General features: G+C 46.1%; 1 protein-coding gene across 1 annotated transcript in view; it reads right to left on the reverse strand.

Annotated features, from left to right (window-relative positions):
• LOC137562190 (V-type proton ATPase subunit B, brain isoform-like) overlaps positions 1–26,236 on the reverse strand; it is a 59,923-nt gene that overhangs the window by 19,787 nt on the left and 13,900 nt on the right. The window contains exons 2-8 of the mRNA XM_068273522.1: positions 17,981–18,036; positions 15,503–15,601; positions 12,182–12,275; positions 7,506–7,583; positions 6,340–6,479; positions 6,103–6,204; positions 4,569–5,123 (exon numbers count right to left, since the gene is read on the reverse strand). Of these exons, the coding sequence (XP_068129623.1) occupies positions 4,569–5,123; positions 6,103–6,204; positions 6,340–6,479; positions 7,506–7,583; positions 12,182–12,275; positions 15,503–15,601; positions 17,981–18,036 (1,124 nt within the window). The remainder of the gene's footprint in view (positions 1–4,568; positions 5,124–6,102; positions 6,205–6,339; positions 6,480–7,505; positions 7,584–12,181; positions 12,276–15,502; positions 15,602–17,980; positions 18,037–26,236) is intronic.

Consider the following 26,236-nt stretch of genomic DNA (forward strand, 5'->3'; position numbering starts at 1 on the left):
ATTTCACTCTAACACTTCAGAAATATTAGGTGGGGAGGTGTCTCTCCAATGTTTGGAGATAACACATCTCGTTGCTGTCAGAAAATGATTAAGCAAACGTTGGTTATGGGGTTTCATCTTCGGTATGGGTTTAGCCAACAAGCAGATCCAAGGGTCTTTAGGAATTTCTAGACCAGTATAGCGAGTTATTAGCTGGAGAGCATCCGACCAGTAGGTTTGGATTTCCGGACAGAACCAGAATAGATGGTGAAGGGTACCAGGTTGACCACAGTTCCTCCAACATGCCGGGGAAAGAGAGGGGTTCCATTTATGTAAGCGAACTGGTGTTTGATACCAAAGTAGCATTATTTTGTATATGTTCTCTTTTGACAGGCACACAAATAGAGGATTTAGATGCGTTTATCCAGATCTTTGACCATGTATCAAGAGTGGTATCTGTTTCCAGTGCATGGTCCCAGTATGTCATGTAACGATGTTGGTACTCCAGAGTCTTACGTTGTGGGGAGTTCAGCCACGTATATAGAGAGGAAATTAGTCCTTTTTGTGTGGGACCTGCATCCCAGATTATTTCAAACTGTCTTCTGTGGAAATTCCAACTTGGGGGAAATGGATGCTACGAAATGTCGTATTTGCATATATTGCAGGTAGTTAGCATTAGTAAGTGCTATACGGTCCTTGAGATCATCATAAGTGTATAGCTTCCCTGTAAAAGGGTTCATTAAATCAGAGATAAATCAAATATAATTTTGATGACATATTGATGTTGTGGTGCGTTTAAGACCTGGGGTGAATCTGGGATTGCCATATATTGGGATCATGACTGATACCTGCGGAAAGAGGGATATACGCCTCCCCACAACTGTCCATAATTTCAAATTAGACCGTAGGGAGGAGTATATCTCCCTCGCCTCCTTAGGAGGAACATTATTTTTCCATAGGAAAGCACTTGGATGAAAAGGCATTAATGCTTCAAACTCTATTTGTGTCCATTTTGCATGGGGTCTTTTCTCAAGCCATGCTACCATCTGCCTAAATTGACTTGCCACATAATAGTTGTAAATATTTGGAGCTGAAAGGCCTCCAAATTGTCTTTGCAGGGTTATTTTTTTGGAAATCCTGGGTGGTTTGCTATGCCATATAAAGCGTAGTAGAGCTTTTTGAAGGGGGAGCAGTATAGATTGCGGTATCCACATAGGTATTGTGGAAAATATATAAACTAGCTTAGGTAGGGAGTTCATTTTAAACGCTGTCATACGACCAATCCAGGAAATGTTGTAGTCTTTCCATTTATTTAGGTCTTTAATGATGCGATTGATTAAGGGGGAAACATTAAATTGAAGTAATTTCTTGGAATCATAGGGGAGATGAATTCCCAAATATTTAAGGGTGTCTTTTTGCCATCTATATGGAAACCGCAACCTCAGACCGTCCACCATTAGGGGAGAAAGATAAAAGGAGAGAGCTTCCGTTTTGCTATCGTTTATTTTATAGTTTGAGAGGTATCCAAACTTAGAGAGCTCTGCATGCATGTTAGGGAGGGATATATGTGGATTGGTTACTGATATTAACACATCGTCTGCAAAAAGCGAGATTTTATATGCATTTTCCCCAATTTTTATCCCTGTTATATCGGGGTTGCCCCGTATCCGAGCTGCCAGAGGCTCTATAGAAAGGGCGAAAATCAGGGGGGACAGGGGGCAGCCCTGACGGGTGCCATTAGAAATTGAGAAATATTGGTGGGGGTCTGTAAATGGGATTTTTAAGGCTACCTGGGGATTGGAATATAATTTGTAGAGGGTGTTCAGAAACGCTCCCTCAAAGCCCATGGTCCTCAGAGTTTGGAACAGAAAAGGCCAACTCAGCCTATCAAAGGCCTTTTCCGCGTCAAGGCTTAATAGTATAGATGGAAGTTTCGAATGGTTGATAAAATCTATCAAGTTTATAGTGCGTCGAATATTGTCTCCTGCATATCTACCTGTGACAAATCCCACCTGGTCTTTGTCTACTAGGGATGGTAATAGCGGAGATAGGCGATTTGCTAGGATTTTAGTAAATATTTTTAAATCTGTATTCAGTAGAGATATTGGCCTGTAATTTTTAGGGTCTAATGAATCTCTATCTGGTTTGGGCAGTACCACCATATGAGATTTTAGCATTGTTTCTGGAATAGGATCCGTTCCCATAAAATTATTAAATAGTAAAGCCATTTTTGGAGCCAAAATATCTCGAAATTTTTTATAGTAGGCCATTGTGTATCCATCAGGACCAGGGGCTTTGTGGGGTTGAGCTTTTTTAAGAACTTCAAGAATCTCTTCCTGTTCTATACCTGCATTTAGTATGTTTAATTGATTTGTTGACAGTATGGGGAGCCCACATGATTTAAGATAGTTTTTCATTTCTGTTTGGGTGGGATGTGAATAGTTTTCTGTTTTTTGGAGGTTATATATCTCGGAGAAATATTCCCTAAATATCTGGGCTATATGGCGGAGATCATGCTGTATCACCCCCTTCTTATCTTTAAGGGAAAGGACTGCATTGCGTGTTTTCATATCCCTAAGTTTTTTGGCTAATAGTGTATGGGCCCTATTCCCTTTCTCATAGAACATTTGCCTTGTAAAGAGCAGAGACCTTTCTACTGAAGTATATTGAAGATCAGCTAATTGTTTGCGCAGATCTTCCAGTTTGTAAAATAACTGTTTGGAGGGACTTTTTTATGAGATTCTTCTAGTGTAGTAATTTGAGTGAGGAGATCTGTTACTTTTGCGAGGGCTACTCTTTTCCTTCTGCTTGCTATTGCAATGAGTTTACCCCTAATGTTTGCCTTGTGAGCTTCCCAGACAGTGGAGTAATCAGTTACAGATCCTGTATTTGGAAAAAGCTGTTTAAGCTCTCTAAAATATCTTGGTAAACTTCCTCATCTAGAAGTAAGCTGTCGTTTAGCTTCCAAACCGAGGGGATTTTTGGGTTGTTTGCCAGGTTTAAGGTTAAATCTAATGGGGCATGATCTGACCAAGAAATTGGGCCTATCTCGGAAGCAATTAAAGTATTCAGCAAGGCAGGGGTTATAAAAAAATGATCTATTCTGGTGTAAGTGGAAGTGTTATGTGAATAGAAAGTGAAATCTGTGTCTCCTGCATGCAAAGCTCTCCAAGCATCACACAATCCAAACTGTTTCTGCAGCAACCTGAAATTCTTAGCAGTTTTACAAATAGTGGAGAAATTGGAGGGAATGACCTCGGATCTACGGTCCCTTGTAGGGAAGCTTATCAGGTTAAAATCCCCCCCCCCCTATAATCACATTTGGACATTTTAACTGTTCAACTTTCTTAAATACTTTTTCCAGAAACTGTAGCTGATGGGCGTTTGGTGCATATACAACCACCAGTACAATTTCTAGTCCATGCAAGGAACCTTGTAGTATTATGAATCTACCTTTGGGATCACTGCATTCAGTTTTAACTTGAAATGGGCATCTGCTATGTATTAAAAGTGCGATACCCGCTTTTTTTTCCGCAGCACTAGCCATAAAAGAAGTTGGATAAGCCTTGCTTTTCAGAAATCCCGGTCGCCTAGAGGAAAACCGAGTTTCCTGAAGGAAAACAAAGTCTGCGCCAATGCGTTCTAGATCCCGTAGTGCTAAATATCGTTTGCGAACTGAATTGAGCCCTTTGGCATTAAGTGTAACTAGCTTTACCATGATAAAAAGTTATAGAAGCCGACTTTAATTATGCAGTGAGCCCAGCTTAGGAAGATCCACAGCATGTTATTTAACACCAAACATGTGGTAAAGGATGGCTGGCAGGCAAGATGTTCAGAGAACGAGATAAAGGAGGGAAAGAAATGAAAGAGGAAAAGATAGAATAGAAACAGAAAAAGACCAACCCCTAAATTTAGGGGAACAAACCTCTTAATATTTTCATAAACTGAATTTTGCATGGTGAACAACAGTGAAATAACCATAATCTGTATATGCAAAGCCATCAAAACATTTTTAGAAAGAACAAGGGTATACATATCCCTTGTGTGGGTGCGCCCCACTGCACACCCATAGAGGGAATGCATGCTGGCACCTTGCGGCCGGGTGTCCCGGAGCCGCACCGACAGGCTGTATAATATAATACTGCATACTTATGACCGCATCACGCCAAAATCTTTACGGATTTCAAAAAATAAACCTGAGTTGTGAGAAGAAAAATTTAGGTAGCGTCCTGGTTCCATGCTTAAGTGGCTGGGACTTCAGGTGAGAGGCAAGGTGGAGATGCTGTTTGATCCCGGGATTTAGCAGGAGAACCCTTTGTTTGGGATTGAGATTCAACTTTCCCCGGCATGCGTAGTCCTAAGCCTTTGAGTAAATCCGGTGCATCTTCCGGAGCAGAGATGGCGTGGTACCTGCCTTCCTTGACCGCAATCAACTTAAAGGGATATCCCCATCTGTATTGGATGTCGTTTTCCCGTAAAAGTGCTGTAACGGCTTTAAGCTTGCGGCGTTTAGCCAATGTGATAGGGGATATGTCATTAAAGATTTGTACATCGTGGTCACGAAATTTGTAAAAGTTAATATTGCGTACCTTTATGGCCACCTTCTCTTTCGCTTCGTAGTAGTGGAAGCGGACTATTATATCCCTAAGTTGAGGAGCTCCTTCTGGACGTGGCCCTATCGCCCGGTGGGCACGATCAAACCGCCACATGTCCTGTGGGATGTCCGGGTCAATGTCTGTAAATAGATCTGTCAGGTATTGTTTGATATCCGGGGGCTTAAAGTCCGGCACCCCTCTTACCCTTAAGTTTGACCTTCGATCTCTGTTCTCATGATCTTCCATAGAGCGGTGTAGTTCCCCGACTGTGTCCGTTAGTCTATCATTCTCCTCCTCTAAGTATGCGCAGCGTTGTTCCAAGGCCGCGACTGATTTTTCCAGTGCCGTGGTCCGCGCCAGTGAGGATTTAACATCCGAGCGTAGGCCTTCCAAGGCTGAGGAGATCGCATCTTTTATTGTACCGGATATCTTTGTGTGCAGGTCGGATAAGCAGGTTTCCAGTATGGCTCTAGTTATAAAGTCCGAAATATCGGGTGGCTCCTCGCCATGCTGAGATTTAGGAGACGCCATCTTGGTTGTAGGCGGAGGCTTGGTAGGCCGGGAAAAATATGCCTCAATTTTCTTTTTAGAAGCCGATCTGCCCCTCTTCTTCGGTCCCATATGAATCAGTGCTCGATGGGGAACTGGGACAAGCCTTTTTAGTTCAGGTAAGCCAGGTGTATGACGCGGTTGGGTCTAACTTAAGCCAGCCATCGGCGGAGCTCCCAGGTTAAGCGGCCATCTTGCTCAGCGCCGCGCATGCGCCCCCCCATTTTCTTTCATTTTTGACTGTAGTGAGGAACTAGGCCATTCACAAGCCTGGATCTACTATGCTCAGTTCCACAATAAATACCTGTCACATCGGTGCTGACTGGCAACACATAAATATCTATTCTTCGCATACGCAGAGCTTTGGTTAGACAGGTGAGCGCTCAACACCCCCCCCCCCCCCACACACACCTTTCAAAAAGGCGGTGAAGTGCCCAAGTCTGATCAGAAGACATTGCGGGGCTAATTGCAGAAGAAGGAGGCGAAGCAGGCCAGCAAGAGAGCGATAAGCCTGAAGGGGGATGGAGGAAGCCCCAGGTATGTATATTTCACCATCTCCAGCTTACTTTAAGACAGAGCCTTACATGACAGACTGTCTTTCACACTGGAAGTATTCTCTAATGTATACTGTTATACTGAGTGTAACACATTCAGAAATAGGATTTTTCCAGGTCCTCTGAGCTTTTGTACATCTGGGGTGTTAAGCCATGTACAGGTGATCCGTGCCAACCTGGATGACAACCACTGTATTCTGGATGAGGAGGCGATCCACCTGCTTCACTACCTTCTCATTAGGAATGAAGAAACCTGCTAACCAAACCAAGCAAGCATGTACTAAAGTGCACCTGTCATGACTGTTGCTAAAATGTATTTTTCCTATGACAGTTATCTAATGTCTGTACCCATCTTTAGCAGGAGCATTGGATGTCTTATGCAGAATGTTATTTCATCCCATTTATGGAAGTATTCAAATACTCACCCCCATAGCTGCAAAAACAATGGCAAAGTTATCTTCACTATAATCCATAACATCCTTTGATTTCTTTACCAGGCCTGCCTGGCGACAGATCTGTGCAGCAATCTGACAAGACAAAACATACACAGTGTTACGTGAGATTGCTACATGACTGGAACCATACAGTGTGCTGCTCTGTATTATATGGTGATCAGTTCAATCAGAATTCTTATGTCTTGATTTCCAGGGTGTACCACCCACCTCATTGTGGGGGAGACCAGCCGCAGAAAAGATTGGGATCTTCTGGCCTCGAGCGATACTGTTCATGCCATCAATGGCAGATATGCCTGTCTGGATCATTTCCTCAGGATAGATTCTGCACTGTGGATTAATGGGCTGTCCTGAAGAGGGAACACAATATGCACTGAGCATGAGAAAGTATACTTATGTAACAGCACTATGTAAAAGACGATCACTCCTGGGGGGATATATTCCAAGCACATGATCCCGTGCACTAGAATTAAAGCTGCTCTATAATGTGTTACAGGCTAATCCACTGGCTGTTCTTACTACCGAAGCGCTTTTGAGCCATTGTGACTTCCAGCGCTTGGCTGGGCATCTTAGTTTAGACATCCAGCCACCCCCATGCCAAGTTTTGCACTATAGGTTTTTGACTAGCCTCTAGAGCTCCTCACATGTTACGTTTAGTACAGGCACTAGATGGTTCTCAGTCGAAGCGGCTGGTCAAGAACATCTCCGCCAAGAATCTAGCACATGTACAGTGTCCCTGATGCTTCATAGGGAGATCTGGATCCTCTCTCCTGAGCACAGGCAGAGGCCACTATTCTCCTTACCCCTCTTACTCCATTGTACGCTATCCCTCCCACCCCATAGCAACAGAACACATCACTAGCCTGCTGGCTTGCAACAGGTCTCTACAGCACTCGGTCCTGCACTGTCACCCAAGGAATAGAGTCTGGATCCCTGTGGGCAATCATACTTGTTTACGCACCCGGATCAGTTTGGTTGAGCGATGGCCGATAGCTTTGTTATCCCCACTCACCCTGCCCACCATGTGACTTTACATCTGTGCCGCTTTGTCTGCCCTCCCCTGCATCACAAGGGAACACATTGTTAGCCTGTAGGCAAACTACACCTCTGTACAGTCTCAGCCCAGCGATGTCATCCAAGGGATCATAACCTGATCCTAGTCGGGCAACATCCATCTAGCGTGTATTGGCCTTTAGGGTTACCAGCCAGTGATTGCACAACCAAATGGCCTCAAATCCGTTCATTTTCTAACAAGACATATACTACAAGAGGTCACTATGCAGTGGAATGACTACTCAGTCTTTTGGCAAGATTGCACAGAGATTATACATATGGTAAGGCGTGTGGCCACAACCAATGGTAGAGCCCTTACTTACCCATGATATCTAGGTAATCCTCAGCCAGCACAAGCGGCCCCCGATCTATGGGCTTCCCTGAACCATTAAAAACACGACCTGGAGAGAAAAATAATGTATTGAGCAAATCTGTAAGTCTGATTGGATTAGCTGCATGCTTGTTTCATGTGTGTAATTCAGATAATACTGCAGGCAAAGATCAGCAGGGTTGCCAGGCAACTGGTATTGTTTGAAAGGAAATAAATATGGCTGCCTCCATATCCCTCTGCATTTCTCATTTTACATAATTCACTTCAAAGATACAATCAGAATTATGCAACATAAATTCAGGGCTGTGAAGTCGGTACAAAAATCTTCCGACTCCAACTCCTCAGTTTCTGAAACCACGACTCCAACTCCGACTCCGGGTGCCCAAAATTGCCCCTACTCAGACTCCTCGACTCAAACTCCCGACTCCACAGCCCTGCATAAATTCAGCATAAAAGATAAGTATTTATATTCATGAGATCGCCTAGTCTCCTGCCCTCTAATAAGCACCAATAGCTTATAGTCACTAGAAGCTGCCACTTGCACAAACCCACTCTAGTCAGCCCAAACCTTCCAGACTGGCCTCACTAGTCTATACAGTTTCTGGTAGCTCCCAGTGGTGAGATGGCAAGACAGACAAGCCATGTTATGTTTAAAGTGGCCACTACCAATCCAATTTCTAGCGAAAAATCATTTGAGCAATCAGATAATTCTGATCAGGAGTGTAATAAAGTAATACATAGTTCACTAAACCAGGGCTGTGGAGTTTGTACAAAAATCTTCCAACTCCTCAGTTTATGAAACCACGACTCTGACTCCGGGTGCCCAAAATTTCCCCGACTCAGACTCCACAGTCCTGCACTAAACCATCAATAAACCAATCTTTGCTTCCTATCGCAACAATCTAGAAAATCCAAATTTTGGTTTGATGAAAATCCAATCAGACTTTTTTTATAATCGTTCGTAATAGATTATGCCCATTAATGGAGATTTACAACCAATCCGATCAGAATTATCTGATCGTTTAAAGGATTTTTCGCTAGAAATTGGACTGTCAGCGGCCACCTTTAGTGCTGAGCCACACTGCAGATTGATTTTTGATCGGTCAGCACTGCATTTTCAAAAACAAACTCCCATTGACTTGCATTAAAATCACGACAAAACTGCCACAGTCGCAATTTTTCTAATTTGTAAAATTGTGTTGATTTTTCTGCAATTTTAACGCAAATCGATGGGAGTGTGTTTTTAAAAACCAAATGCCGGGCTGATGGGTTGAAAAGTGTGGCTTAGCCTTAAAGGACATGAGGCCAAAACGAAAAAAGTTAAATACCTGTATCGCATATGAAGGCACGGAGGACGCCGTCCGCGCCGTTCCGCCGAGTCCCCGCCGCTTAATAGCCCCACGGGCCGGCTCCCGAGCCCACAGCCCGGGCTCTCCTGCCTCCACAAACATGGCCGCATGAGCTGGCCGCAGCGTCCGCATAGTTGCGAGTGCGGCTGCGCAGCTCTAGGGCCAACCCCCCGATCCACGCTACAGCCTGTAGCGTGGATTGGGAGGTTGGCCCTAGAGCTGCACAGCCTGTAGCATGGATCGGGGGGGCTGGCCTTAGAGCTGCGCAGCCGCACTCGCGGATATGCGGACTGCGCAGTCGCGGCCAGCTCATGCGGCCATGTTTGTGGAGGCAGGAGAGCCCGAGTTGGGCCGTGGAGTCGGCCCGGGGGGCTATTGAGTGGCGGGGACCCGGCAGAACGGCATGGAGGGCGCGGACGGCATCATCAGTGCCTTCATATGCGATGCAGGTATTTAACTTTTTTGTTTTGGCCTCGGAAGTCCTTTAAAGTGAACCTCCAGACTAAAAATCGACTCAGCAGCACTGAAAAGGCCTGGTGTTTAACAGTTTCACAGAATCAGAACTTTGTTTCTCTTATACAAGCCTCATTTTTAGCTGCACAGAAGAAAACTGCCCGGGCATTTTTCCCCTGATGCTGTGCAAAGCATGATGGGATTTCTGATGTTCTCATTCTGCTGTTTTGGTGCAATTTTTGATTTTGACATTTGAAGTCTAGCGCGTGCAGCTGGGAGGGGTTATGAGGACACAGGACAGTTGGAACTGTGTCTCATGCTTACTGTCACCTCCTTTCAACCAAAAAGATGGCTGCCCCCATGACAAAGATGGCAGCCCCCATGAATCACAAACATTTGCCTGTTCTTTTAAAACAGGGGGGGTAAAAAACATAACTAATGTAACGTAATGACAGTATGTTTGTTTAGGCTGAAGTTCCCCTTTAAGATGGTGAAGGGTGTTTAAAGAGACACTTAAGTCAGGAAAAAAAAATGAGTTTTACTTACCTGGGGCTTCTACCAGCCCGCTGCAGTAGTCATGTGCCCTCGCAGCCACTCACTAATCCTCTGGTCCTCCGCCGCCAGCTAGTTTCATTTTGCCGATAGGCCCATCAGGACTGGCCATGCGTAGCTTTTTCCGCATTCCCGGCTGTATTGCGGGTCGCAACGCGTACAAAAATACATGTTGCCTCATTACGCACGCATAGATATGCGACAACGCGTATTTTTGTACGCGTTGCAGCCCGCAATAGCGCTAATTGCAGTCGGGAATGTGGAAAAACCTATGTGTGGCCAGTCCTGACGGGCCTGTTGGCAAAAACGAAACTAGCTGGCAGCAGGAGACCAGAGGATTAGTGAGTGGCTGTGGGGGTACAGGACTGCTGCAGGGGGCTGGTAGAAGCCACAGGTGAGTATAACTTTTTTTTTCTGGCTTAAGGTTCACTTTAACAGGTCAACTTCATAACTGACCATGGTAACTATCTGGAGATGATTTTTCCAGATTTTCAATGTTCAATTAGATGTTAACATCACGTGCAATTTCCCAATCTGTGCAATTTCCCAATCTGGAGTTACCGTTTCATTTTACCCAGCTATTGCCTAGGCCTACTAAGAGAATCAAATGATCCTTGGTCAACACAGCAGCTCCACATTCTCCTGTTTGAATCATTAATTCACACAGAAATAATCTTGCCACAAATGCCTAGACCTGTCACAGCAGATATACCTACATAGTAGTATTTGCATCTAGAAGGAAATAAACCTAAAAATTGCTCTATAGAAAAAGGCATTACACCAAATGCCATTAAAGAGTAGCCAAGGTGCAGGGCAGTTTCTAGGCTAAATTGCACGCGGGGCGAGGGTGTAAAAATTGCGCCCCCTTCCCCCCCCATCCCGTGGACTCGCAAACCCTTACTCTTTAGGGACAGTCACACAGCCACAGGTCACAAGTAGATCTGCCTACTTACTAGTGACCAGCCACTCATCCAGGAGGAAGCAGGGACCAGGAAAACACACAGGCAAAGAAAGCCCGGAAAGCCGACTCCTCCATGGGTGCCGTGCACTGAAAGCCTGCAGTACCGCTACAGGACATCAGGTGTCATCACACGGTGGTGACATGATGATGAAGACGACGTCTGGCGCAGGCATCCTAGGAGTCAAGCTGGTTATCTTCTTCCATTTGGCTGCACCGCACATCACCTGCTGCCGATCGGTTATGTCCGTCTGCCTACGCCCCCTTCTACTTGCTGGTCTGCTCCCAGGGCAGTCTCCTTGCCCAAGAAACTGCCCTGCCGAGGTGAACCTCAGGTCAAAAGTGAAATATTTACCTACCCAAGAAGGAAGCCACTGGATCCTGTAGCGCTTGTGTCAAACTCAACACTCACAGGCTTTGTGGGGATTGTGGCCCTCAAGAACTTCAAATGTGCATCACTGTAAGCAGTAAAAGAGCAACAGTACACTGCCTTCATATCCAGAGGTTGACAGTGTTTCTGCATGAACTGCTTAGCTTGAGGCCCCTTCCTTGGATCCAAATCCCTGTGTTGCTGATAAAACAACCAAATCGCCCATCCCCTTGCACACTCTCTCCACAGAGTAGCGCAGCAGAGCAACATTTACTTGCTCCAGCCATAGGTTTTGTCTCTTCCTGGCCACTACACATGCTATACTTCCTTACCTCCATCTCCCGATCACATGACATGCATTCAGAGCCAGAGATATGCAGCATAGAACAGGTCTCATCCGGAAGATTAGAGGAAGCCAGAAGCAGCAGTGAAGCTGGTAAATATTAATCTGCTTCACTGTGTTACTTTGCAGAAGGGATGGGGTAGGAGGGGGGTAGGAGGGGGGGGGGGGTAGGAGGGGGGGGGGGGTAGAATCCCCCCCCCCCCCCCCCCATGGTCGCTCTAGTTACGCCACTTTGAAACTGTTCCATAAATGTTAAATGTTAACAATGTGGTCCAAGACTGAAAATGGTTTAGATTCTGGCCTCATGCGATTGAGTGACACCTATGCTGCAGAGAATTCCCCCGCCATTCTCTGGTCCACCATTGCCAGACGCAGACCCCTTAAGCGCACTTATCGGATTACAAGCTCACAACTGTGCTCCTCTTAAAGCACAAGTGCGGTTATAACGTGCAGGAAGGTCCCAGGCAGTAGCGGAGGTCCAGAGGACAGCCTGGGAAGCCTATAAGATCCAGGGGATTCCCTCTCCTTACGCAACTTTTGATTTTTGACTCAAGGTTGGATTCTCTTTAAAGCACATTGTGAAGGGCATGGTCAGATAATCATCGAGATTTATTTAAATACTACATTGTATGAAATAACATACCCAGCATGTCCTCAGATACCGGGGTCCTCAGGATATCGCCAGAAAATTCACAAGAAGTCTTTTTGGCATCAATACCTGAAGTGCCCTCAAACACCTATACAGGAAGACACAAAGCAAGACTGGTAAACTGACCAAGATCATAAAATGGCAGTCACTTTACCAACCATCTACAATCATCCTAGTGCTGTGCAGCCTACTGTAAAGTCTAACTTCAAGCACAGAAATGGCAGAGAAATGGCTTATTACAGGCAACGGTTTTCATTAGAATAATGAATAAGAGTTGCATGTAATACAGAGTTGGTATCCACAATGTAAGAAGGGAACACAGATTGTGGCACCAAGGATGCAGCAGGAAGAGTATTTGTACCAGCAAAGGGAAAAGGATCTGTGCTCTCAGAACATCACAATTGTCTGCAGGGGAAGGAGAAGCAAGGCACCGGCTCCAATAAAAGCCCTTTACTGTGGTTTGGGTAGATACAGGCGTACGAGAGAGAACGGCGCTGGAGACTTGGGCGCAGGATTCAGCCGGTATATGGCTGATCCTGCTGCAGCACAAGTCCCGGCCGTATTAAATACTATTCCCCCTCCAGGCCGCCATGGATAGTGGGGAATGAAATAATTCAGCTTCCAGCAATTGCTGGAAGCTGAATTATTATGTTTTAAAAGTAACCTTCAACTCAGTCGGGGGAAAATGAGTTGAACTTACCCGGGGCTTCTAACGGTCCCCCGCAGACATCCTGTGCCCGCGCAGCAACTCACCGATGCTCTGGCCCCGCCTCCGGTTCACTTCTGGAATTTCAGACTTTACAGTCTGAAAACCACTGCGCCTGCGTTGCCGTGTCCTCAATCCCGCTGATGTCACCAGGAGCAGACTGTACTGGGCCTGCGCAATACTCTCCTGGTGACATCAGCGGGAGCAAGGACACGGCAACGCAGGCGCAGTGGTTTTCAGACTGTAAAGTCTGAAATTCCAGAAGTGAACTGGAGGCGGGGCCGGAGCATCGGTGAGTGGCTCCGTGGGTACAGGATGTCTGCGGGGGACCGTTAGAAGCCCCGGGTAAGTTCAACTCATTTTCCCCCGACCCCCCTACAGTATCCCTTTAACTGGTTAAGTAACAGCCAAATAGGAGAAAATGTATAGTGCATTTTTCTCGGGGACAAATATGCATTTGATGAGTACATATCTTACAATTTTTCGTTATAGTTGACTTGTAACTGGAAACCAATACTCCTAAGCCTCCAATTATGGTGGCATTAGCCAAAAAATGCTAATTCTGAACCACAGGGAGGTCAAAGGGATTTAAAATGGACCTGAACTCTTGCACAGCACAGAAGGAAAGAGGAATGCACCATGCATGCATTCAGAGATAAGAGCCTGTAACTCATCTGCAGCTAATCATAAGTGTAATTTGATCTCTCAGCTGGCTTCCTCAGCAGAGAAGCTAATTTGTAAACACAGGCCGTTAACTATGTCTGCTTCCATGAAAGCAGGAAGTAAACACTGCAGATTTATGGCAGGATTCTAATATCCTAAAAATTCTAAAATCATCTTAAAAATTACTTTCAGAATGCAGAGTCTTATTTGATGCTTAAAGAGAACACGAGGTGGGTTTGAAGAATGTTATCTGCATACTGAGGCTGGATCTGCCTATACAGCCCAGCCTCTGTTGGTCTCCTAAACCCCCCTAAGTTCCCCCTGCACTCTGCAATCAGTCATAGATCACAGCCGCGCTGTGCTGGTTGTGTTTACATCTGTAGTGTCAGTCTCGGTTGCTCCCCCTGCCTCCTGCAGAGCTCCGGTCCCTGCCTCCCTCCCTTCCCTCTAATCAGCGGGGAGGGAAGGGAGGCAGGCGGGGACCAGAGTTCTGCAGGAGGTGGGAAGAGCAGCAGACTGACACTATAGAGATAAACACAGCCAGCTGCGACATGCTGTGTGACGACAGAGAGGCTGTGATTTATGGGGGATCGCAGAGTGCAGGGGGACCTTAGGGGGGTTTGGGATAGCAACAGAGGCTGGGCTGTATAGACAGATCCAGCCTCTGTATGCAGATCACATTCTTCAAGCAGACCTCTGGTTCTCTTTAAAACCTGTAAAAGTGAATTAAACGTTTTATTGTCTCAGCTATATGAAGGTCTTTAACAGTCCTAGAACTAAAATATATGATCTACTGACCTTTTCTTAATTTATACCCAGCACTCAGACATGTGCCAAGCACGGTTGCTCAAATCCTAATTCGGGTGAAACCCGGATAGTTGCTATCCAGATTTTACCCTGCTAATTACAATCACCTGTGCGGGCTGGGGGGGTCAATCTTACCTAGCTGACGTCTTCTTAGGTCCGTCCCTTGGCGCCTCCAACAATGCGGTCCAATCCGGCATCACGTGACTATACACTTCCTCCTTCAACCCGGAAGAAGGAAGTGTTTGTAATCACGTGACCGCCGCGTGGACCGCATTGTGGGAGGCGCCGAGGGACGGACCAAAGACGACGTCAGCTAGGTAAGTTTGACCCCTCCCCCCCCCTCAAGCTGATTGTAATTAGCAGGGTAAAATCTGGATAGCAACTATCCGGGTTTCACCCGAATTTGGATTTGAGCAACCCTGGTGCCAAGCATACAAATAACTAGGCTGTGTTTCTATCTCATGTCACCTCGGGTACACTGTTCCAGCGTAGGGTCCCTCTAAGTATACTTGAGGAGGTTGTTTTTTTTAAATAAATAAATGCTGGGCCGTGCAGCCAGATAGCGTATTAGCGCAACTGTACTGAGCATGTCCGAGTACAGTCCGTATCTACCAAGTGACAATTCCACTTTTGTGCATGGCTTTTTCCTCGGTGCCTGAGCGGCTCCATGCCGCTGCACTTGCATGGACTGTATTTACATAGCTACAGATAGTTACATAGTTATTTGGGTTGGAAAAAAAAATGACTTACGTCCATCGAGTTCAACCAGAAAATAAAGTACAACACCAGCCTGCTCCCTCACATATCCCTGTTGATTCAGAGGAAGGCGAAAAACCTTTACAAGGCATGGGCCAATTAGCCCCTAAAGGGAAAAATTCCTTCCCGACTCCAGATGGCAATCCGATAAAATCCCTGGATCAACATCACTGGGCATTACCTAGTAATTATAGCCATTGAGGTCTTTCAACGCAAGGAAAGGCATTTTCTAGGCATTACCAAGTAATTGTAGCCATGGATTTACACACATGCAGCACAGCTACATGGCCGTGAAAAAAAAAGGTCCAGAGGCTTCCTATCACTTAAGTAGGTAACTAAACAGCTTTTCTCCACACAGGTTTGCCTTAAGTCTGCGACCTTACCTGTACCACAGCTTTCGATCCGCTGACCTCCAGCACCTGCCCACTTCTCTTTGTGCCATCAGGTAGAGTTAAGTGCACAATCTCAGAATACCTAGGGAACTGTAAGAAACATGAGAAAGTTAAGTTACCTCAAAACTAGCACTTCAAATGTGTTAAAAACAAGTTTAATTTAACAAGTGATGCTAAAGGATAATTCTGCCATAAAAAAAAAAGAAAGGGCTACAGCAGACCAGACCTACAGTGACATGTATTAGCCATGTTAGAGGAAATTTTTAGTCGAAAAAAGTTTTACATGGGGCTTCTTGCAGCCCCCTGCAGTCATCCTTTACCCGGCACCATCCTTCGGAGACCCTCCAGCAAGCAGCGGCAACCCCCTTAAAAGTGGCCAGCCACGCACTTCATAGTATCCTCTTGCAAGGAAGTGTTCTGTGTATGCGCAGTACCAGAAGATCACTACAGCGCATGCACAGCGCTCCTGACAACAGGAGTGTGATCAGAGTGTGCGTAGCTTGGGCCCGGCATGTGCAGTAGCCTACCACTGGCCACATCCACCCGGTTTAAGGGGGTCGCCGCTTATAGCTGGAGGATCACAGAAGGACAGAGCGGGCACAGGATGACTGCAAGAGGCCCCAGGTAAGTTAAAATTTTATTAAACTTAATTTAATAATTAAGTAACCCATTATTGCAGCAATTCTGGGTAAGTATCCTATACACACTGATGTGGCCAGTATATTAGTGGAGTGCCAGGATGAAACTGAAGTGGAAAATGCCAATTCTCTTCAAACCGGCACCTCCTTGATGGATGATGCAGTGTTTATTAGACATACACCACGAAGCCAAAGTATCGAGATAATTTAGTAGCACTTTATCAAGGAAAAATAAGGTCAAAATCAAAGTCTATAAAACAACAACATAAAAAACTATTGCTGAAACAACTAAATGGTGAGCCTAAAGTGAATAGCTCGCACCCACGTGCTATAAGTAGGGATGACCACAGATAAGCAAATTTTTCCAAGTTGATGCAAATGTATGCAAATTTTTATGCAAATATATGCAGCTTGAAAATGGACCAAATTTAAACCTGGGTTTAGATTGGTCCGTTTTCAAACTGCATACATTTGCATAAAAATGTGCATAATTTCAGAAACATTTGCATCTCATTGATCATCCCTAGTTATATCGTAAGTGCCTGCACCAGAAACATTTATGCCTGGATATTGTTATTGAACAACCAATTGTCCATTGTGAAAATCCTATGTGACCCATAGGTTTATGACCGCTCATACCATTTCAGAAATAACTTCTTTAAAGGGGAACTCTGCCTACTTCCCTTAGATTGTAAGCCTTGGCAGGGTCCTCCCTTCCCTAGTATATTGTACATGATCGTGTGTTTCTTTCTTATGACAGCCTCAGACTTGTATTACTGGACTAACTTAATCAGCCCAAAAATCACATGATCAGTGTTCTCCCCAGAATTTTTTTCCACCCGGGTGGCATGAAAAAGTAGCCAGGTGGCATGACGTGGAAATGCAGGGTCCACGCAACGCCACTTACAGCATAAGAGGAGGATGATGAGGTGATCCAATGACAGCCGGGTGCTCTCCAACATTAGCTGGGTGGAGCACTCGGCTAAAAGAGCCTGGGGAGAACACTGAACATGTATCTTGTACCCGGTTTGCTTTGTCCTATGTTGTATACCCTTGTTATGTCTGTCTTCCTTTGTATCATTGTATGCATTTATTGCCCAGCACTGCATAATATGTTGGCGCTTTATAAATACAATAATAATACTATATTTGAAGGGGGAAATACTGCCTCATGTCTATTTTGGGGGTACATTATATTTTGCAGGTCTGGAGTGGTTAGAAAAATCACATGACTCCAACCAATTGTGTATTTTGGAGGACATTATGCCACATTACGTGCATTTTGGCGGAAACACTGCTGCATTATGTGTCATGCTGTCTGAGGGAAGTCTGCTTTGGTGCCAAAGAGGTCTGGCTGCTGCCATTTGTTGCTTTGGGGATGTGGGGGGGCCGGTATCCAATTACCTTTAGGGTCACTTAGCCTGTGTTTAGGGAGAAAACTCAGGCCCACTGTCTTTGCGTTACACTAATAGTCAGCTCCGCCCACATCCTGTCATGACCACACCCATTTTCCCATACACCTCAGTGTTCTCCCCAGAATTTTTTTCTAGCCGGGTGGCATGAAAAAGTAGCCGGGTGGGGTAAGATGACAGAATGCAGGGCCGGTGCTTCTGTGCACAACACTGCTTACAGAATAGAAGGAGGTGAGCTGATAACAGCCGGGTGCTCACCAAAACCAGCCGGGTGGAGCACCCGGCTAAAAGAGCCTGGGGAGAACACTGCACCTATTCTGCTCCAACCCCTAAAGTCAAACTTGAGAACCCCATGTGGCCCTCGTGTCAAAAAGTTTACCCATCCCTGGTGTAGACCTACAGCACAGTGCAGAACTTACCTTAACATTATCCAAAATGACCAGTGGTCCATTAACTCCAGACACTGTCCGATAAGCTGGAAAAAGAAATGAACCAGGTGAAAGCACTAGTATTAATGCTCACTGCTTTGACAGCTATTTCATACCCAATTCCATTCAAAACCGCCCTCATCCTATACAGAACGCTAAGGATATAATCTCAGACCCTTCCTCCCCTTCTTCCTCCCCCTGTTCTCCACCCCTCCTCCTCTTCTTCCTCAGCCCCCAAAACACCAGACATGGAAGCAAGTTGTGAGAAAAACCCAGAAGGGCCCGGGAGGAAAGCAGAGGAAGGCACAGGTAGAGGCTCTGTAGGTGGAGGGACCAAAGATTCTTTAAATTTATCTAAAGTCTCCTGCATTCTAATGCTCACAGATTCCATAACCCCCTTCAGAATGTTGGAAGTTTCAGAAACCGCTAAAGCATCTATACATGTCTGACAAGCATTTTTAGGGGCCTCAAGAGGAATCTTAATGCTACAAAATCCACATCTTTTAGATTTCTTTTCAGGAGCTGTAGCAGGAAGTTTGGGCTCAGTTTTTGCCTATAATACAAACACCGGCAAAAAACAAAACAAAAAAACAAACAAAAAAAAAAAACAGGATTCTGAGCCTATCTGTAACACAATTGGTCAGCATAATCTCCTCCAAACGGAGGACTCACCCCACCAGAAGCCGACGCTTGTGGCTGTGGTTGGCCGTGAGGCTTTGCAGCCGATTGAGCCGCCATGCTGTGTTCATAGGACTCCAGGAACACCTGCTTCCTCATTCCTGGTCCTCCAAATTATCCTCCCCTTCCACAGCTACCGTGCCGCCTCCTAGCGCCTGACGTCACCAGAGTCCGGAAGCTTTCGCGGCTAAACAGACACTATGGCTGAGCGTTCTGTCAGGAGGCAGGTGAAAGCGCTGCTCTTCCACCCAAAAAGGCGCGTCTTCCCCTGAAGGAAACTCAGTTCCAGCAAGAACCCCCTCTGGAAAACACCAAAGGCCTGCCTTTCTGGAAGATAACATCCTCCGGCAAGGTAATAAAAATAAACCGGGAGCTGCTTTCTTGAAGGTGTTTCCTGGAGGGAAACACAGATGAACTGAGGAATGAGGGAGGGCAGGGGCCTTTCAATGCTTTCTTGATTGATGGTTTCCCCAGATCCAGAGGAGGGACCGGATCTGTGGTCCCGGATGACGATTAGAGAAAGACCGCTTTCATTATGAGTTCTCAACATTGCCGATAAGAGGTAGTCAGCCCCCCCCCCCTTCCCCAACTAAATAAGTAGACATTCTACTGTATATTTCAAACAAAACCCATGCTTCGCAGTTGTGAAGAAGGTAAACAGGTGGTTCAAGGATCCAATCCACACCTTAGCAGCCCCTTATCTGTGGCAAATACTAGTTGCGTGGCAGTCCTGCTAATCTCTTTGGCTTCAGTAGTTTCTGAATCACACGCACCTAAAACAGGCATGCAGCTGATCTTGTCAGGCTTCAGTCAGAGTACCTGATCTGTATGCTTGTTTAGGGTCTGTGGCTAAAAGCATAGGAAACAGCGGATCAGCAGGACAGCCAATGTAAAGTGCATTGTTTAAAAGGAAATAAATATGGTAGCCTATATTTCCTTCTCACTTCAGGTGTCCTTTAACCCCCCCCCCCCCCCCCCCAAAAAAAAATGGACTCAAAGGTTGCGACAATCCGGTTATAAGGCAACTTCCCAGAGGAACTGTAACCCAGGACTGAACGTCATCCCAATCAGTAGCTGACACCCCCCTTTCCCATTAGAAATCTTTACCTTTTCTCGAATAGATCGGGTGCTCTGCATGGCTGATATTGTGGTAAAACCCCTCCCATAGTGATGTCATGACCAAGATCCTGACAGTTTGCAGTCTGATAATCTCATGGCATTGTGGTAAATGACTGCTTTTTCCAACTGCCAAGCAACCACTAACCCCATCTGTGCTCAGAACTCAGTAAATGAACATTCTGTACAGATCACCTGGCAGGACTAAAGAGGACTAAAGAATGTAAAGCTGGCCATACACTAGCCGATTCCCCGACGATCGACAGCAGATTCGATCACTGGGATCGAATCTGCTGTCACATCGTTCACGCTACATTTCGATCTATTTCGTCCCGAAATAGATCGATCCCGTTGATCGCTCTGTGCGTGAAATTACCGTAGATCGCCCGCGGGTAGGGAGCGCGTCGCTAGCGGCGTTCGAGTGCCCGACGACCGACGCAATACAGCTGCAAAACATTACCTGATTCGACCAACAGATAGATCCCTCTCTGATCGAATCTGATCAGAGAGGGATCGTATGGCTGCCTTTACTGCAAACAGATTGTGAATCGATTTCAGCCTGAAACCGATCACAATCTGTGGTGGTGCTGCCGCTGCTCCCCCCCCCCCCCCCCCCACCTGCTCTGCCGGCACCACTCCACAGGTCTCCGCTGTGTTCTCCGCTCTGGTCTGGTCTCCGGCATGCTTCACTTCCTGTCCTGGCAGGAAGTTTAAACAGTAGAGGGCGCTCTACTGTGTAAACTTCCCCCAGACAGGAAGTGAAGCATGCCGAACACTGAGACCAGACCAGAGCGGAGAACACAGGGGAGACTTGGGGAGTGGTGCCGGCAGAGTAGGTGGGGCGGGGGGAGCAGCGGCAGCACCACCACCGATTGTGAACGGTTTCAGGCTGAAATCGATTCACAATCTGTTTGCAGTAAAGGCAGCCATACGATCCCTCTGATCAGATTCGATCAGAGAGGGATCTATCTGTTGGTCGATCAGATGGCAAATCGACCAGTGTATGGCTACCTTAAGTCAGGGAGAGGAAAGATTTTACAATGGAAAAACACTGACTAATCTATAAATGAATTATATTAAAAAAAAAAAAAAAAAAGCTATTTTATTAATTAAATCATTTTCACTACAGTTCTTTAGTGACACTGGGCCATGTTTCCCACAAAGCACCAACAGGCTATGGGCTTGTGAATATAGATTGTAACATGGTCTAGCCACAGGTTTCATGTTGTATTTGCTGTGTCCAGAAAATTGCAAGAGTATTACAGTAGTGGGACTAATGCTGGGAATAGACGGGTCGATCCGGCGGCCGATTAGCCGCCGAATCGACCCCAGCCGCCCCCGCCGGCGCTTGCTTATCACCGCTCAATTCCCTGCCATTGTCCGCCGGCGGGATCGAGCGGGCGTGAGTCGAGCAGCTTGATCGAGCCAGCTGAATATTATCAGCTGGCCGGATCAGCTGGTCGATACACGGTACAGAAACGTACTGTGTATTCCCAGCGGTATGCGGCAATCGATCCGTGCGGACAAGCGGGGACGCGGCTGGGGTCGATCCGTGTATTCCCAGCATTACACCACAACAGTGCATTCATAGAGAACCTTCCTGTGTTGGTAATGTGAGATTAGCTGCTGGTACACGGAGTACTTTACACTGATCAGTTTATGAACACTTCTGCCATTCAGTGAACATTGCATCTGTATTATATTTTTGCATTCATCCCCAATAACGTCAGTGGAACCCACAGAGGACACTAACAGTAAAGCTTGTGCTGGCCGCACTGTTCATGTAATACAGCGTGTGGCTTTGTTTTCTACCAAACCAGAACACTGATACTAAAGGCCACAGAGCGCTAATGAGCAATTCAGTACGGTAATTACCCATAGTGATAGCAAGTGCGACATCAAGAGAGCTTAATTTGTTTGAATCTATATACTGCTTGCTGGCTCCAAAACAATGCACTTATTCAAAAATGCTTGCTGGAAATGGAATCATATTAGAACATCCAACAATATTTTCAGGCCAATCAAAAAGGAGAACCCCACAGTTGAAACGGCTCAGGACACAAGCTTATGGGACAGCTCCCCACAGTGGCCAAGTAGAAGAACTTTTTTGTGCTATGTAAAGAGCGCATTGGTCACTATTGTAACTGCACATAAAGCACAAATTAAAGCAAAAACAAAACCTTGCTTTTCTAAAAGTAGGATAAATGCAAACTAATGATTCCGAATGCCAGAGCACATGATCAGCAGGTGCCAGAGTAGACAGGCAGGAGAAAGTCTATGGTATTCCAAGAGACTGCGTTAAATAGACCGAACATTTGTAAATTTATAACACTTTTTCCCTGGTGAACTCAAAGCATTTAAAGGATACCTGAAGTGAGAGATATGGAGGCTGCCATATTTATTGCCTTTTAAACAAAACTAGTTGCCTGGCAGGACTGCTGATGTTTCATATATCAGTGTCTGGATCACACACCTAAAACAAGCATGTGGCTAATCATCAGATTTTTGTCAGAAAGATCTGATCTGCATGCTTGTTCAGGGGCTATGGCTAAAAGTCTTAGAGGAAGGGGATCATCAGGATAGCCAGGCAATGGACATTGTTTAACCTCCTGAGCGATAATCCCGAGCTGAGCTCGGGGTATATCGCGCAGGAGGATTTCTCAGGCCCTGGTGGGCCGATTTGCATAATTTTTTTTTTGTTACACGCAGCTAGCATTTTGCTAGCTGCGTGTAACTTCCGATCGCTGCCGCTCGCCGCCGATCCGCCGCCGCTCGCCGTGCAGCCCCCCCCCCCTCCCCCACGCCTTGCGCAGCCTGGCCAATCAGGCCAGGCAGCGCTGAGGGGTGGATCGGGACTCCCTCTGACGTCACGACGTCCATGACGTCGGTGACGTCATCCCGCCCCGTCGCCATGGCGACCGGGAAAGCCTAGCAGGAAATCCCGTTCGGGATTTCCTGCTTACTCTGATCGCCGAAGGCGATCGGAGTGGGTGGGGGGGATGCCGCTGCGCTGCGGCTATCATGCAGCGAGCCCTGGGCTCGCTACATGATTTAAAAAAAACAAAAAAATTTAAAAAAAATAGTGCTGCGCCACCTCCTGGGCGATATAATTGTATCGCCCAGAGGGTTAAAGGGAACCTTAACTGAGAGGGATATGGATGTTTCCTTTTAAACAAGACCAGTTGCCTGGCAGCCCTGCTGGTCTCTTTAGTGCAGTAACGGCTGAATCACACACCTGAAACAAGCATGCAGCTAATCCAGTCTGACTTCAGTCAGAGCACCTGATCTGCATGCTTGTTGAGGGGCTGTGGCTAAAAGTATTAGAGACACAGGATCAGCAGGAGAGACTGGTATTAATTAAAGAGGAAAAATCCACATCCTCAGTTTAGGTTCCCTTTAAAAGGAAATAAAAATAGCAGCACATCACAAGTAAGATGTCCATTTGATCAACCAAAGAAGGTTTCTGGGCCACGGCAGGTTCCCTTTGTCAAAGTATATGACAGAATGAGAACGTTGTATACCTTTGCAAAGGCAATGGGTGTGCGGCCCTTCAGGATTTTTGCATTTGATCAGCCCAGCATCTCGACTGCTTGCATGGTGTGCGAAAAATTTGGACTTCACGCTCAACTTGTGTACAATTGACCCTTTCATTAAATTTGAATTGGAGAATCATTAAGCGCGTATAGTCTGAACATGGCCTTAGGCGAGTTAACCCTTGCATACGCAGCCACCCCCCTCCTTACTACAGCATCATTATACAGATTGGAGCTGGGACAAAAGCGCTGTGGCTACCCGTTGGATTACAACAGACCCAATGTGAATACTCTCAAAGGGCTAGTGCACACCAAAATCGCAACTGCAATCACTAGCGCTTATCAATTTTTGAATGAATGGGCATTTGTGCGCATTCATTCAAGCTGAATCACAAAAAAAAATGCTACATGCAATGCTGCTGTGGGAACACCCTCATGGGGTTATAGTACCCAAATGCTTTTCAAAGCACTGGTGGTTTGAAAAGCTCTCAGAAGTGGTCTTGGTGTGCACCAGCCCCAAGGGAGGATTCCCATTGGTCTGTTGCAATCCAATGGGGAGCCCCATGCTTCTGCTAGGGCTCCAATCTGTATACCGTCCTTTGACCCCTGCAGTGGACCAGGGCTGCAGTGGACCCAAGGTGACAAAAGACAGCTCAGTAAAAAAACAGCGACCAGCCTAGTGAAAATGAATACTGTCTGCTCTCATAGGCTTTCATTGAATCTGTCGGCATCTGGGGCATTGGCAATAGGTAACAGTATCCGGAAAAAGCACAAACCACATAACCTCTAGTTCCACTCAATGGAACAGAGCAGACAGATCTGTAGCAAACGGGCAGATGTGACCATTTCAGATGACTAGCACAGGATGAGTTTGCATGTGTGCCAATCCATGGTATTTTTTTTTTATTGCGGTGTGAATCCTTTAAAAGACCTAGGAACAGTCCTTAGCCTCATCTTGCACTAGGGGTGGTTAATGAGATACACATAATTCCAAGCTGGTTTGACTATCACTATGTCCTGCACTTAGAAATTAAAGAGCAATCTTACTGCGGGAGTGACTAACGAGGCTCTAAATGAAAGTGAAAATTTAAGGGTTTTTTTTTGCTGACCAAATCAGAAGCTACCATTACCTCAGTCATTAACAGTACATTTTGGAAAATACTAATTGGGCCTGAACAGATGCTTGTGTAGGACCAACAAATGTGAATGTTGGTGCTCAGTTGAACAGAGAGGCCACATGGTGCTGGCAAGTAGGAAGCAAGGAGGGAAGTTGGATTTACCCATGTGCCCTGAGGACAAAACATTGAAAAGGGTGAGCCACTGTACACACGCATGAGCTTGTTGAGCATTCTTGTTCAATCGATTGCACCCCAGGAGCGGTTTCTTTGATCGCAGATCAGCACGTTTGTATCGCTTTTTATAGGCACAGCGTACGGCAATAGTCCAGGACCGGCATCGCTGCTCTCATAATGGGCACTTTTCATTACAGCAGCGTGCTTGCAGGTAGGGCTGTGGAGTCGGTACAAAAATCTTCAGACTCCAACTCCGTTTGTAAAACCACGACTCCGACTCCGGGTACCCAAAATTGCTCCGACTGACTCCTCGACCTCGACTTCTTAGTCTAATACTTAACAGGGCTGTGGATTTTGTACAAAAATCATCCAACTCGACTCCCGACTCAGACTCCTCAGTTTATGAAACCACGACTACAACTCCAGGTGCCCAAAATTTTCCTGACTCTATGTCTATCTCAGCCGGGGACCTGCGGCTCTGTTATCACAGCGGGCGCCTTTCCGTCTTGCAGTGCTGCAGCCTAGAGGGAGGATTCAGAGTTACTCATATTGCTACAATCCCGGGAGCGGCAGCTCCACTCGCTATTCACCGGCGAGAGTTCTTCTGCACCGTGGCTTAGAGTCCTTGTTTGATGAGGTCATCAAGCGAGGGAATCTTAAAGCCACGGCGCAGAAGTACTCTTGCTGGTGAATAGCGAGTGGAGCTGCCGCTCCCGGGATTGTAGCAATATGAGTAACTTTGAATCCTCCCTCCAGGCTGCAACACTGCAAGACGGAAAGGCGCCCGCTGTTATAACAGAGCCGCAGGACTCAGACAGAGAGACATCCCTGCAAGCACGCTGCTGTAATGAAAAGTGCCCATTATGAGAGCAGAGATGCCGGTCCTGGATTATTGCCGTACGCTGTGCCTATAAAAAAGAGATACAAACGCGCTGATCTGAGATCAAAGAAATTGCTCCTGGGGTGAGACGCTGATTCTTGCCAGGCTGCATCACGCTGTGGTTTGATGGGAGGGAGGGATAGAAGTGGGAGAGACGAAAAAAGGCATTCAAGAGGGCAGAAAAACATTCGGACCATAAGACGCGCCAACATTTTCTCCCTCATAAGACGCGCCAACATTTTCTCCCTCATAAGACGCGCCAACATTTTCTCCCTCATAAGACGCGCCAACATTTTCTCCCTCATAAGACGCGCCAACATTTTCTCCCTCTTATGGTCCGAACAATACAGTAGTTTCCTTGAAGTATAGTAAGGGCTGGTGCACACCAAGAGTGCTTCTGAGCACTTTTAAAGATGCTAGTGCTTTGAAAAGCGCTTGGCTAATGTATATGAATGGGACGGATCACACCAGAGCGATCTTATTTCCCCAAAACGCAAACGTGGGTCCTGCAACATTTCTACACTTTTCTGAGGGGATTCAGCCTCAATAATATAGTATAGGAAAGTGGAAAATCGCTCTGAAAAGCGAAAGATCAGAGCGATTTGCCAAGCGTTTTTGTTACAGAAGCTGTTCAGTTACAGCTCTACTGTAACAAAATAAACTACACCAAAATGCTCCAAAAATAAGGAATGATCAGAAAAATCGCTAGGCACATGCCTAGAATCGCCTAGGAAAAAATTTAAAAAAG

Source organism: Hyperolius riggenbachi, chromosome 3, assembly GCF_040937935.1.
Source record: "Hyperolius riggenbachi isolate aHypRig1 chromosome 3, aHypRig1.pri, whole genome shotgun sequence".
NCBI classification, from domain to species: Eukaryota; Metazoa; Chordata; class Amphibia; order Anura; family Hyperoliidae; genus Hyperolius; species Hyperolius riggenbachi.